We start from the raw sequence: 14,835 nt of genomic DNA on the forward strand, positions 1-14,835 counted from the left end.
CTCAACAAACATTGTGAAGTTCACATTTCAGAGGCAGAAGCTTACTAAAAGAATGAGACTTAATCACAGGTCTATAGAACACTTTCCCTCCCTAATACCTTATCACCACATTGCTAAAGGTCTGTCTACACCAGTTCCTTAACGAGTACATCATGCCTGGTTATCAAGACAATTATTACAGTATATTAAAGGCAAAAAACACAGTTTGGAGAGATATAGCAAGTATCAGAACCAGACTTGGATATGGCAGCAATGTTGGAATTATCAGACCAGGAATTTAAAACAACAATAATTAATATGCTAACAGCTCCAATGGATAAAGTAGATAGTATGAAAAAAAAAAAGATGGGCAATGTAAGCAAAGAAATGGGAATTCTAAGAGAGCAGCAAAAAGACATACTAGGGATCAAAAACACTGGAACAGAAATAAAGAATCCTTGGGCAAGCTTATTAGCAGTCTGGACAAAGCTAAGGAAAGAAGCTTGGAGCTTGAGGGTATCTCAATAGCAACCTCTAAAACTGAGAAGAAAAGAGAAAAAAGGAGTGAAAAAACAAAAATAAAACCAGAATGTCCAAGAACTGTGGGACAACTACAGCAGGTGAAACATGAATGATGGGAATAGCAAAAGGAGAGAAGGAACAGAAGAAATATTTGAAACACAATGACTAAGAATTTCCCCAAATTCATGTCAGACACCAAATCATAGATCTAGGAACTCAGAAAACAGCAGGACAGAGGCCAAGAAAATTATATATGAGATGGGGGACAATGGCAGAGTAGGAAGGCAAGGTGGAAACCTCCTAGAAATGCATAAAAGAAGAAAATACAGCAAATACAACTAGACCTGAAAACAACCTGAAGACTGCAGAGCAGACCACCTCCATCTGGGGAAGAAGAGAGAACCACACAAAAAGGATAAAGGGTCCATGATCAAGCGGGACCCACACTCTCACCCCATACCAGCCTATAGGTGGGATAAAGAGGAGCAGAGTTGGGGGGAGGGGTAGGAGTCCAGGAGTGCTGCACACCTGGCCCTGGAGATCTGCAGGCTCAGCCAGTCCTGAGACCCAAAGTAGAGGTGGCAGTTTAAAAGACTTGCCAGCAGTGGGAGGGTACCAGAGGGGCAAGGGTTGGATGGAGCTCTCTCCTCAGGAGAAAGGGCATGTAGAGGATACCTTCTCAGCCCTCCCTGAGACCAACAGGTCAGGAACTCTTGGGAGCCCCAGAAGCTCCATGCTCTTCACCTGCAACCCAGTCCTGAGGCTCCTCCTTGTGCACACTGCCAGCAGCCAACATATTTGGCCCAGCAGTGGCGTCAGAATTTGCTACCTGGCAGGCAGAGGGAGACTGTTCCAGCTTTCTTGATTCCATTTTAGCCCAACTGGGGAGGTGCCTGCAGAAGCTAGCCCCAAGGGCTCCTTCCTCCCCACAGGCATCCAAGCCTGGGGCTGCGTGTCTGGCCTAGGCAGAGCCACACACCAGCCCACCCACTCCATTAACCCTGCAGCCCTGGCATTCCAGCAGAGACTTCTGAGGTGATCACAAAGGCAGTGGCTAAAGCAAACTGCCAGCACAGACTGAGACCACTACAGAAGACAGACAGAAAGGCAGCCCCACCCACCACACACCAACAGCTGGGACTCCTGCAAAGTAGAACCAAGCACTGCAGAGTAAAGACTCTTGAGATTCTGGACACCATAAGACACCTCCTTCATAAAGCTATCACTCTACAGGCAATGAAGCACATCAGAGCCATATAATACAAAGGGAGAAACACAGAAACCCTGACAAAATGAGGAAGCAGAGGAATATGTTCTAAACAAAACTACAGGACAGGACACCAGAAAAAGAGCTAAATGAAACAGAGGTCACCAATCTTCTTGATAAAGATTTCAAAATAAAAGTCATAAACATGCTCACCCATGTACAGGAAAAATATTCAAGATCTTAGGGAGTACTTCAACAAAGAGATAGAAGACCTGAAAAAGAGCAACTCAGAGCTGAAGAATACAGTATCTGAAATTAAACATACAGTGGAGAGATTTAAGAGTAGATTATTGCAGGTAGAGGAGACAGTGAATGAAGTGGAAAGTAGAGAACAGGAACACAACAAAGCTGAGGAACAGAGACAGAGAAAAAAAGGATCTCCAGGAATGAAAGAATGTTAAGAGAGCTATGTGACCAATCCAAACAGAACAGTATATTTGTGACCAACCAAAACAGTACCAGAAAGAGAAGAGAGAGACAAAGAGATGGTCTCTTTGAGGAAGTCATTGTTGAAAACTTCCCCCCCAATCTTTCTTGGGAAGGAAACAGACACTCAAGAGAGTCCTTAACTAAAGGAATCCCAGGAAGACAACAGCAAGAAATATAACAATTAAAATGGCAAAGATCAAGAATAATGTGCAAGTACTGAAAACAGTCACAGAGAAAAAAATGACTTATAAAGGAAACTCTATTAGGCTATCAGCAGACTTCTCAGAAGACACTTTACAGAAGGGAGTGGCATGATGTTTTCAGATGACATGATATTATACATAGAAACTCCATCAAAAAATTGTTAGAACTAACTGAATTCAGCAAAGTTGCAGGATACAAAACTCACAGAAATCTGTTGCATTCCTGCATACTAACAACAAATTAGCAAAGAGAGAAATCAGGAAAATGTCTCCATTTACAATTGCATCAAAAAGAATAAAACACCTAGGACTAAACCTAGCCAAAGAGGTGAAAGACATGTACTATAAAATCTCTAAGACACTAATGAGAGAACTTAGACACCAATAAATGAAAATCTATTCCGTGCTCATGGATGGGAAGAATTGATATTGGAAAAATGGCCACCCTGTCCAAAGTAATTTACAGATTCAATGAAATCCCTATCAAAATAACAACAGCATTTTTCAATGAACTAGAACAAATAGTACTAAAATTCATATGGAACCACAAAAGGCTCTAAATAGCCAAAGCAATCCTGGGAAAGAAGAATAAAGCTGGGGTGATTATGCTCCCTGAGCTCAAGCTCTACTACAAGCTATAGTAATCAAAATAATTTGGTACTTGGCACAAGAATAGACCCACAGATCAATGGAACAGAATAGAGAACCCAGATATAAACCCACACATATATGGTCAATTAATATACGATGAAGGAGCCATAAATATACAATGGGGAAAAGACAGTCTCTTCAACAACTGATGTTGGCAAAACTGGACAGCTACATGTAAGAGAATGAAACTAGATTATTGTCTAACTCCATACACAAAAGTAAACTCAAAATGGATCAAAGACCTGAATGTAAGTCATGAAACCATAAAGCTTTCAGAAGAAAACATAGGTTAAAATCTGTTGCATATAAGCATGAGCATTTTTTCCTGGACACATCTCCTCGGGCAAGGGAAACAAAATAAAAAATGAACAAGTGGGATTACATCAAACTAAAAAGCTTCTATAAAGCAAAGGACACCATCAGCAAAACAAAAAGGCATCCTACAGTATGGGAGAATATACTTGTCAACTATTTCTCCAATAAAGGGTTAACATCCAAAATACATAAAGTACTCATATGACTCAACACCAAAAAAACAAATACCCAGTTAAAAAATGGGTCGAGGACCTGAACAGACACTTCTCCAAAGAAGAAATACAAATGGCCAACAGGCACATCATGAAAAGATAATCCACACTGCTAATTATTAGGGAAATGAAAATTAAAATCATGATGCGAAATCACCTCACACCATTTAGGATGGCCACTATCCAAAAGACAAGAAATAACAAATGCTGGCAAGGATGTGGAGAAATGGGAACCCTCCTACACCATGGGTGGGAATGTAAATTGGTGCAACTACTGTGGAAAGCAGTATGGAGATTTCTCAAAAAACTCAAAATAGAAATACCAATAGTAATTCCACTCCCAGGAATTTACCTGGAGAAAACAAAATCCCTGATTTGAAAACATACATTCACCCCTAAGTTTTGCCACATTATTGGCAATACCCAAGGTATGGAAGCAGCCTAAGTGTCCATCAATAGATGTGGTATATATAAAACAATGGAGTATTATTCATCCACAAAAACAAAACGAAACATTCTGCCATGTGCAACAACATGGATGGATCTAGAGGGTACTACGCTTAGTGAAATAAGCCAGGTGGAGAAAGACAAACACTACATTTCACTTACTTATCGAATATAAAAACAAAGCATAACAGAAGGAACAAAACAGCGGCAGATTCATAGACACTGAAAAGTGACTAATGGTTACTGAGGGAGGGGCTGGGGGATAAAGGGGCACAATAATTTGCAATCACAGTATAAGTTGGTCACCATGGTGATGGTAGTACAGCATAGAGAATATAGTCAATGATTCTGAAACATCTTTCTATGTTGATAGATAGTAACTACACTAGAGGGGGCGAGGATTTAATAACAAGAGTAACTATTAAGCCATTGTGTTGTACATTTGAAACCAACATAAGATTGTATATCAACAATACTTCAAAAAGAAAAAAAAATGATATCCTAGGCGTATCCTTTCAAAGTACAGGAAGAAAAGAAGGGCAGGGACCTTTAAAGAAGCCACAGGGAAAAAATCTAACATATTGATAGAGGTGCAAAGATAATATATGCATCTGACTTGTCTTCAGAAGCCATTCAAGCAAGACAGTGGAGTGAAATACTCAGTGTTGAGAGAAAAAAACAGACCCGTTACCCTATGAAATTATCCTTCAAAAGGGAAGAAGAAATACCTCCTTACAGGAACAAAAATTGAGGGAATTTGTTGCCAGTAGAAATGTTAAAGGAAGTTCTTTAGAGAAAAGAAAAGTTAATAGGTCAGAAATTCAGTTATACACAGAGAAAAGAAGAGCATCAAAGAAGGAATAAGCGAAGGTAAAATAAAGATATTTTTTTGTTTTTGATTGATCTAACATAACACTTTATTCAAAATAACAATAGCAACACTGTTTGCATGTATGTGTGCATGTGTAGATGCACATACATACACTTTTATATAAGTGAAATGAATGTCAGCAATGATACAGGGATGGGAGGGAGAAATTAGGATTATTTGTTATTATGAAGTATTCACACTACCAGTAAAGCTGTATAGTGTTATTTGAAAGGGACTTATATAGTAGTTGTACATATATATGCTGTAAACCCAAGGCAACCAGTAAAAAATAAAATAAGAAAATACAACTGATATGTTAAGGAGAGAAAATGGAATCATATAAAATGCTGAATTAAAACAAAAGAAGGCATAAAAAGAGTGGTTGACAAATACAGGAATAAAGAACAAAGTATTACATTGTGTATATGTACCACCTCTTCTTTATCCATTCATCTATTGATGGACACTTAGGTTGCTTCTTTATCTTTGCTATTGTAAATAATGCTGTGATAAACATAGGGGTGCATATGTCTTTTGAATCTTAGAAATTATATTCTTTGGGTGAATTCCTAGGAGTGGCATTCCCGGGTCAAATGGTATTTCTATTTTCAGTTTTTTTAGGAACCCCCATATTGCTTTCCACAATGGTTGAACTAGCTTCAATGGTTCCCCTTTCTCCACATCCTTGCCAATATGCGTTGATCTTAGTTTTTTTGATACTGGCCATCCTAACTGGTGTAGGGTGATATCTCATTGCAGATTTTATTTGTATTTTCCTGATAATTAGCGATGTGGAGCATCTTTTTATGTGCCTGTTGGCCATCTGAATTTCTTCTATGGAGAACTGTCTGTTCATATCCTCTGCCCATTTTTTAATCGGGTCATTTGCTTTTTGGGTGTTGAGGCATGTAAGTTCTTTATATATTTTGGATGTTAACCCCTTGTCGGATATGTCATTTACAAATATATTCTCCCATGCTGTAGGATGCCTTTTTGTTCTGCTGATGGTGTTCTTTGCTGTACAGAAGCTTTTTAGTTAGATGTAGTGCCATGTGTTCATTTTTGCTTTTGTTTCCCTTGCTTGAGGAGAAGACTTCAGGAAAAAGTTGCTCATGTTTATATTCAGAATATTTTTGCATATGTTGTCCACTAAGAGTTTTACGGTTTCATGATTTACATACAGTTCTTCAATCAATTTTGAGTTTACTTTTGTGTATGGGGATAGACAATAATCCAGTTTCATTCTCTTGCATGTAGCTGTCCAGTTTTGCCAACACCAATTGTTGAAGAGGCTGTCATTTACCCATTGTATATCCATAGCTCCTTTATCGTGTATTAATTAACCATATATGGTTGGATGTATATCGGCACTCTCTAGTCTGTTCCACTGGTCTATTGTTCTGTTCTTGCGCCAGTACCAAATTGTCTTCATTACAGTGGCTTTTTAGTAGAGATTGAAGCTGGGGAGGGTAATCCCCCTAGCTTTATTCTTCCTTCTCAGCATTGCTTTGGCTATTCAGGGGTCTTTTGTGGTTCCATATGAATTTTAGAACTATTTGCTCTAGTTCGTTGAAGAATGCTGTTGGTATTTTGATGGTGATTGCATTGAATCTGTAGATTGCTTTAGGCAGGATGGCCATTTTGATAATATTAAATCTTCCAATCCATGAGCATGGGATGTGTTTCCATTTATTGTTGTCTTCTTTAATTTCTCTCACAAGTGTCTTGTAGTTTTCAGGGTATAGGTCTTTCACTTCCTTCATTAGGTTTATTTCTAGGTGTTTTATTCTTTTTGATGCAATATTGCAAGTGGAATTGATTTCCGATTTCTCTTTGTGCTAGCTCATCGTTAGTGTATAAGAAAACAACAGATTTCTGTGCATTAATTTTGTATCCTGCAACTTTGCTGAACTCAGATATTAGACCTAGTAGTTTTGGAGTGGATTCTTTAGGGGTTTTATGTACAATATCATGTCATCTGCAACAGTGACAATTTAACTTCTTCCTTACCAATCTGGATGCCTTTTATTTCTTTGTGTTGTCTGATTGCCATGGCTAGGACCTACAGAACTATGTTGAATAGATGTGGAGAGAATGGGCATCCTTGTCTTGTTCCCGATCTTAAAGGAAAGGCTTTCAACTTCTCACTGTTAAGTATGATGTTGGTTGTGGGTTTGTCAAATATGGCCTTTATTATGTTGAGGTACTTGCCCTCTATACCCATTTTGTTGGGAGATTTTAGCATGAATGGATATTGAATTTGGTGAATACTTTTTTGGCATCTATGGAGACGAGGATGTGGTTTTTGTCCTTCTTTTTGCTGATGTGGTGGATGATGTTGATGGATATTCTAATATTGTACCATCCTTGCATCCCTGGTATAAATCCATGATGGATGATCTTTTTGATGTATTTTTGAATTCGGTTTGCTTCATATTTTGTTGAGTATTTTTGCATCTATGTTCATCAGGGATATTGGTCTGTAATTTTCTTTTTCTGTGGTGTCTTTGCCTGGTTTTGGTATTGGGTGATGCTGGCCTCATAGAATGAGTTTGGAAGTATTCCCTCCTCTTCTCCTTTTTGGAAAACTTTAAGGAGAATGGGTATTAGTTCTTCACTAAATGTTTGATAAAATTCAGTGGTGAAGCCATCTGGTACAGGGTTTTATTTCTTAGGTAGTTTTTTGACTCCCAACTCAATTTCCTTGCTAGTAATTGGCCTGTTCAGATTTTCTGTTTCTGTCTGGGTCAGCCTTGTAAGATTTCTTTTTTCTATAAAGTTGTCCATTTCTTCTAGGTTATCCAGTTTGTTAGCATATAATTTTTCATTGCATTCTCTAAGAATTCTTTGTATTTCTGTGGTGTCCATAGTGATTTTTCCTTTCTCATTTTTTATTCTGTTTATGATTTGTTAATTGTGAGTTTAGACTGTTTATATGGGATTGTTCTTTCCTGAGGTAGGCCTGTATTGTAATATACTTCCCTCTTAGCACAGCCTTCCCTGCATCCCATAGATTTTCAGGTGTTGAATTATTGTTGTCATTTGTCTCCATATGTTGCTTGATTTGTTTTTATTTGGTCATTGATCCATTGGTTATTTAGGAGCATGTTTTTAAGCTTCCATGTGTTTGTGGGACTTTTTGTTTTCTTTACATAATTATTTCTAGTTTCATACCTTTGTGGTCTGAGAAGCTGGTTGGTACAATTTCAATCTTTTTCAATTTACTGAGGCTTGTTTTGTTGCCTAGTATATGATCTGTTCTTGAAAATGTTCCATGTGCATTTGAGAAGAATGTGTATCCTGCTGCTTTTGGGTATAGATTTCTGTAGATGTCTGTAGGGTTCATCTGTGTGTTGCTCAATGCCTGTGTCTCCTTATTTTCTGTCTGGTTGATCTGTCCTTTGGAATGAGTGGAGTGGTGAAGTCTCCTGGAATGAATGCATTGCATTCTATTTCCCCTTCTAATTCTGTTAGTATTTGTTTCACATATGTAGGTGATATTGGGTTGGGTACATGATATTCATAATGGTTATATCCCCTTGTCGGATTGACCCCTTTATCATTATGTAATTTCTTCTTTGTCTCTGTGACTTTCTTTGTTTTGAACTCTGTTTTGTCTGATACAAGTACTGCAACTGCTGCTTTGTTCTCCCTATTAGTTGCATGAAATATCTTTTTCCATCCCTTCACTTTTCATCTGTGTATGTCTTTGATTTGAAGTGAGTCTCTTGCAGGCAGCATATAGATGGGTCTTGTTTTTTTAATCCATTCAGTGACTCTATGTCTTTTGATTGGTGCATTCAGTCCATTTCCATTTAGGGTGATTATTGATAGGTATGTACTTATTGCCACTGCAGGCTTCAGATTCATGGTTACCAAAGGTTCAAGGGTAATTCCCTTACTATCTAACAGTCTAATTTATCTCACTTAGTATGCTATTACAAACACAACCTAAAGGTTCTCTTTTTTTCCCCCTCTTTTTCTTCCTCCTCCATTCTTTAAGTATTAAGTATCATATTTTGTAGTCTTTGTCTATCCCTTGACTGACTTTGGGGTAGTTGTTTTGATTTTGCATCTGTTTAGTAATTAATTGTTCTACTTTCTTTACTGTGGTTTTATTTCCCCCGGTGACCATTATTTAGCCTTAGGAGCACTTTCATCTATAGCAGTCCCTCCAAAATACACTGTAGAGGTGGTTTGTGGGAGGTATATTCTCTCAGCTTTTGTTTATCTGAAAATTGTTTAATCCCTCCTTCAAATTTAAGTGATAATCTTGCCAGGTAGTGTATTCTTGGTTTGAGGTCCTTCTGTTTCATTGCATTAAATATATTAGGCCACTCCCTTCTGGCCTGTAAGGTTTCTGTTGAGAAGTCTGATGATAGCCTGATGGGTTTTCCTTTGTATGTGATCTTTTTTCACTCTCTAGCTGCTTTTAAAAGTCTGTCCTTATCCTTGATTTTTGCCAGTTTAATTATTACATGTCTTGGTGTTGTCTTCCTTGGGTCCCTTGTGTTGGGAGATCCCCAGATTGGGGAAGTTTTCAGCAATCACCTCCTGAAAGACACTTTGTATCCCCTTTTCTCTCTCTTCTTCTGGTACCCCTATAATGCGAATATTGTTCCATGTGGATTGGTCACATAGTTCTCTCAATATTCTTTCCTTCTTAGAAATCCTGTTTTCTCTCTGTGCCTCAGCTTCTGTGTATTCCTCTTTTGTACTTTCAATTCCATTTACCCTCTCTCGTACTACATCCAATCTGTTTTTAAATCCCTCTACTGTATGTTTCATTTCAGATATGGAATTTCTTAATGATTGAATCTCCATCCTAAATTTGTCCCTGAGTTCTTGAATATTTTTCTGTACCTCCTTGAACACGTTTATGATTTTTATTTTGAAGTCTCTTTCAGGTAGACTGGTGAGTTCAGTTTCACTTGGCCCTTTTTCTGGTGTTTGCAAGATTTTGATTTGAACCAGGTTCCTTTGACATTTCATGTTTGTATGTGGTGCCCTCTAGAGCCCAGAAGCTCTAGTTTCTGGAACTGCTCAGACTGTGGAGTAATGTTGGGGGTTGCAGGGGAGTGGTGCTGGTGCCCTGTTTTGTGAGGTCTACTCTGTTCTCCAGGTGTATGCAGTCTAGCATAGCCTTCTTTCCTGTTGATCTTTTAAGAATAGTTGTATTAACTATATTTTCATATTATATGTGTTTTTGGGAGGAGTTATCTGTCTCATCTCTCACACCACCATCTAAGTTCAATCTGAGCCAAAGCCCACTACCTCCGGGCACAGGGGCAAAAACTTTAATTTTTTAACTAACACAAACACATTAAAAAATATATTTAAATATCACCCCACTTGTACATTAAGAAAACTGAAAATGAAATAGGAAAGTTAAGATTATGTAAGTACTTTTAAAAGTAGGCAACACAATTGTTTTGTACACAAATATAGTTAGGCAATACACTAGGAGGTTAAAGTACAAAGATAATACTGGTGTTTACATAGTTGAGAACATAGAAAAGATAAGTTTTAGAAATATTTTAAGTTAGTGTTTCTCAACGGGCAGTCTAACCAGCAGCACCAGAAGCATAAGAATTACTTTGCTTGTTAAAGTAGATTTCTGTATTCCATCTCAGAGCTATTAGAATAAAATAGGAATCTTCATTTTTTGCAAACAGCATTGGTTACAATTACTTACATAAAAGTTTGAAAATCAATGCCTTAAATGTTAATAGTAATTACTTCTATAAGTAGTAAAGGTGAAAAAGATCCCTTAAAATTGATTTTTAAAAACTATTAGGTTAAAATGATTAATAATTCATTTGAAAATATTTGTATAATGCTTAAATTTTCATTAAACTACATCACATCTAAAGTAAGAGAGATTGAACCAAACAGACTTACAATTGGTGATATCAGGTGGTGCATAGCCATCATTCATATACATACTTGTGGGTTTTGCCACTTTCAAATAAACAAAATCAGATGTGTTCTTTAAGGCAGTTACTGCTTCTTCATGAGTAACTTCTTCTAAACACACACTATTCACCTACAAAGAAACCCCAAAAGACATTTAAGACATTTTCATTTGTTTTCTGCTTCTTGGTTATAAACAATTACACTAAAAGTGGGAAAAAGAGTGTGATTTAATGAATATGAAGGTTGGTGGAGAGTACCCATTTTTATTTTTTGTGATATCAGGAAGTTGTTTAGAACGGTAAGTTATTTATATATGCTAATGAAATAGTCAATCTTTATTCCAGCCTCTGTTCCTCCTAATGCCCAAGGCCTGAACCTCCCTGCATTCTTAGGCAGTTAGGAATGTGTGTGGCTACAATTTAGTTCATTTGTTTTTATTTAAAGAAAATGAGATGTTACTAAAATTTTGTTCTGCAATTGGATTTTTAATGTAAGGTATCTTTTAGATCTTTCCATGTTGAATTACCTCATCTTTAAAAACTGTTGCATGTACCACATTATAATTATGGTTATACCATAATTTATTAAGCTATTCCGATATTAACAAATATTTAAGCTGGTTTTCTCAATGAATGGCTTTATATTTATAAATTATAAATTTATATTCACTACCACAGAATGAGAGTGCCCATCTACTCAGACCTTTGCCAACACTGAATATTATCAGTTCATTAAAAGGGCCTATGAAACAATGCATGTTTTAAGTTGTATGTTAATTATAATTTCAAAAAAGTTGTTTATTGGCCATTCATCTATCTTATGTGTAGAAACAGAACTGATTTTTGTAGTGATGTTGTATCCTGCAACTTTGTTAAATTTGTTTATAAGTTCTATGAGTAGGTTCTTTAGGATTTTCTATATTCAGTATATCTTTAACCAATCAATAATCTGCAAATATACTTTTGCTTCCTCCTTCTTTATTTGAATGCCTTTCTCTTTTCTCATTGCCCCGGCTAGACTCTCAGCACTACTGTATTTAAGTAGTAGTTTGTGCTTTTGTAGGAATCTGTCCATTTCATATAAGTTATCTAATAGTTCTTCATAAATAAAAGTATTCCCTTATGTCCCTTCTTTCATTTGTATTTTTAGAAATTTGGGTCTTCTTTTTTTTTTGGCTAGTCTAGCTAAACGTATGTCAATTTTGTTGAGCTGTTAAGAACAGAGTTTTGGTTTCATTCATCTTTTCTGTGGTTTTCTATTCCTATTTCATTAATTTCTGCTCTAATTTTTGCTATTTCTTTCCTACCGCTAAGCTTTAGGTTTAGATTGTTTCACTTTTTTGTAAATTTTTTTGGTAAAGAGACACTATAAATATCTAATGTTTTAAATTTAAATCACAGTGTACTTTTAAACAAATCTTCATTTTAGTATATTTTTCATTTCCCTAATTTGTACCTTTATCACTGACAATAGGAGAATTTTTAATGTTTTGACAAAAATTTCCAAAGGTCACAGAAAAATAGTAACTTTCCCCACTGATTAATACTTCTTTGCTGGGTATCAGCTACACGGTCATTTTCATGGTTGCACACTACCTATTGTATAGTGAGGGCTGCCTGCATTTTGAAATACATAGCTATATTATATTGTTCCTTTGATGGCCTGCAATGAGTCATGCATCCTGGTATTCACACCCTTATAAAATTTCTTCCTACACTGAATCTGAATCTTGCTTGGTCATGTAACTAGCTTTAACCAGAGCCATTAGTAACTGGTACAGAGAAGATTGATAAATGCCATGTATTGGAGCTTGTCTTCTTGGAAAGCTTACTCTTGGTATGTCTCTCCTGGAACCTGGCCACCATCTTGTGAAAAGCCCAACTCAGCCATGTGGTGAGGCCATTGGAGAATTCAACACTTGGCTAACAGCCCCATTTGAGCTCCCTGTTGTCAGCAAACACCAACTTGCCCACCATATGTAAGCCAGCTTGGAAGTGGATTCCCGGCCCTAGCTGAGCCATCCTGGCAGACAGGTTGTCCTGGCTGAACCCTACCCAAATTAGAGAAGTGTAAACAAATAAATGATGAATGTTGTTTTAGCTACTAATTTTTGTGTTTTCTTATGCAGCATTAATAACTGATAAAAACTGACAAACTTTGCTGAGGGATTCAATGTGGAGGATGAAAGAAAGGGATGATCTTAAAGTTTTGGAACTGGGCAAACATAATGATAAAAGTTCCCATTTTATAAGACATGAAACTTGTGCAAGGAGCAGGTTTTGGGGTTGGGGGAATAACAAGACTAATTTTTAGATATATTAAATTTGAGATGACTCTTGAGACATGCAAAAGGAGACTAGATGAAATCTCTTAGGGCTTTTCAACTGCTTTGCCAAGAACTACTGTTAAAATTTTCTATATTTTAGTCAAGTATGAAAGGTCTGCATGTATAAAAATAAAACTAAAGTTCAGAAAATAATATTTATCCCTATAATGTACAATGAGATCCAGTAAGTTACTTGACTACCATCAAAGAAAAAAGAGAAAATGTACAAGGACCAAGTCCTGGATCATTTCAACATTTAGACGTCAGGGAGAAGATGCACCAAAGAGAGAACGAGGAGTGAGATAAGAGAAATCCAAGAGAGAGGGTCACTGTTAGGCAAAATGGAAAAATGTGTTTGGAGAAGCAAGTGTATCAAATGCCTGATACATCAATTAGGATGAGAACTAAGAACTCGATAATTTCAGTGCAATTATGGTAACAAAAGCCTCACTAAATGGAAAATCAGCATAAATTGCCAGCTCCCTATCACACTAAAACTGACTAAAGAAACCATAAAGGAAAAAATGGAATCCAAGAAATTAAAAAATAAAGTGAGAAACCCAGTGGATAAAGAAGACTATTTTGAACTGGTGTAGTGTGTATAGGTGATGTGTGGGTAGTGGTTGTAGCTTGGGCAAAGGAGTGGCAAGTCATAGCTGTGAGAGGATAAGTTAGAGAAAAGCAGGTCAAGGCCAGCTCCTTCCTTTTCCCCATCATTAACTCAAAAATAATGAGTCTATCTCTTTGCTGCAACAAGAAGCAGTCATGGACAGCAGCAGAACAAAGAAACTGTTCATACTTTGCTGATGAGTGTGTAAATTTTTATAATCAGTTTGGGAAACAGTATGTTTCTGTTATAATATTACCATAGGATACCTCATGATTCATTAAATTCCATGCTAAGGTAAATAGGTGAAACCCCTGTACATGTTCACCAGGACATAAAGCAGTATTTCCTGGCAGAATTGTTCATAAAACCAAAAAAAAGAGGGAAATATGAGACCTTGTTTATGTGCCTTTACAGTTTTGTTTAAGGTATCTGTTCACTTGGCCCTGGCGGCTCTTAGTGGAAAGTCCTGACTAGTTTCACCTGGTCTCCTCTCCTATTATACCAGCTCTTTCAGTCTCTTCTGGAGTAAGGGCTAGGTATTGACATGACTGACATGTTCCACATAGTGAGAGCTGTAACACGTTAGAAGCTCATGTCTGACCTGTCTAGACTATTGAGGATCTAGCTCTTCCCACCACTTCTGGGTTCAGGGGAAGTGCTGTGACACAGAGCATGGGACCTGGCTTCCCTAGCAACTGCCCAGAGGAGCTGGGTAACACAGCCCAGAAATTTGGGACAGTTAACCCCCATGATGTAGACTATAACAAGAGACAGGAGACTAAGAGAGTCCAGAAGACAAACCTGTCTTTTCCCTGGGTGGATGGATCTAAGGTTTAGTAGTTCCTTATCACCTGCCTGAAAAACTGATATACATGACAAGCAATCAGCTACATTTTCTTATGAAAATATAGCCAGCTCAGAAACATAACACCTTGTACTGGCCTTCTTTCATGCCTGCCTCACTTTTCATTTTTCTTCACTCTAGCTTTTCTGAGATTACACTTCCCAATTATACCTTAACCTTAAAGTAGCTTTTCTTCAGGTTTTGTTCTTCTAGGGAATATGGCCTAAGACAGTTATTGACGAA

General features: G+C 37.2%; 1 protein-coding gene across 18 annotated transcripts in view; it reads right to left on the reverse strand.

Annotated features, from left to right (window-relative positions):
* DLG1 (discs large MAGUK scaffold protein 1) overlaps positions 1-14,835 on the reverse strand; it is a 318,440-nt gene that overhangs the window by 91,560 nt on the left and 212,045 nt on the right. For all 18 annotated transcript variants that reach the window (XM_073231852.1, XM_073231851.1, XM_073231856.1 and 15 more), the window contains one exon: positions 10,798-10,942. In XM_073231852.1, the coding sequence (XP_073087953.1) occupies positions 10,798-10,942 (145 nt within the window). The remainder of the gene's footprint in view (positions 1-10,797; positions 10,943-14,835) is intronic.

The sequence above is a fragment of the Manis javanica genome, chromosome 3, assembly GCF_040802235.1.
Source record: "Manis javanica isolate MJ-LG chromosome 3, MJ_LKY, whole genome shotgun sequence".
Lineage (NCBI taxonomy): Eukaryota > Metazoa > Chordata > Mammalia > Pholidota > Manidae > Manis > Manis javanica.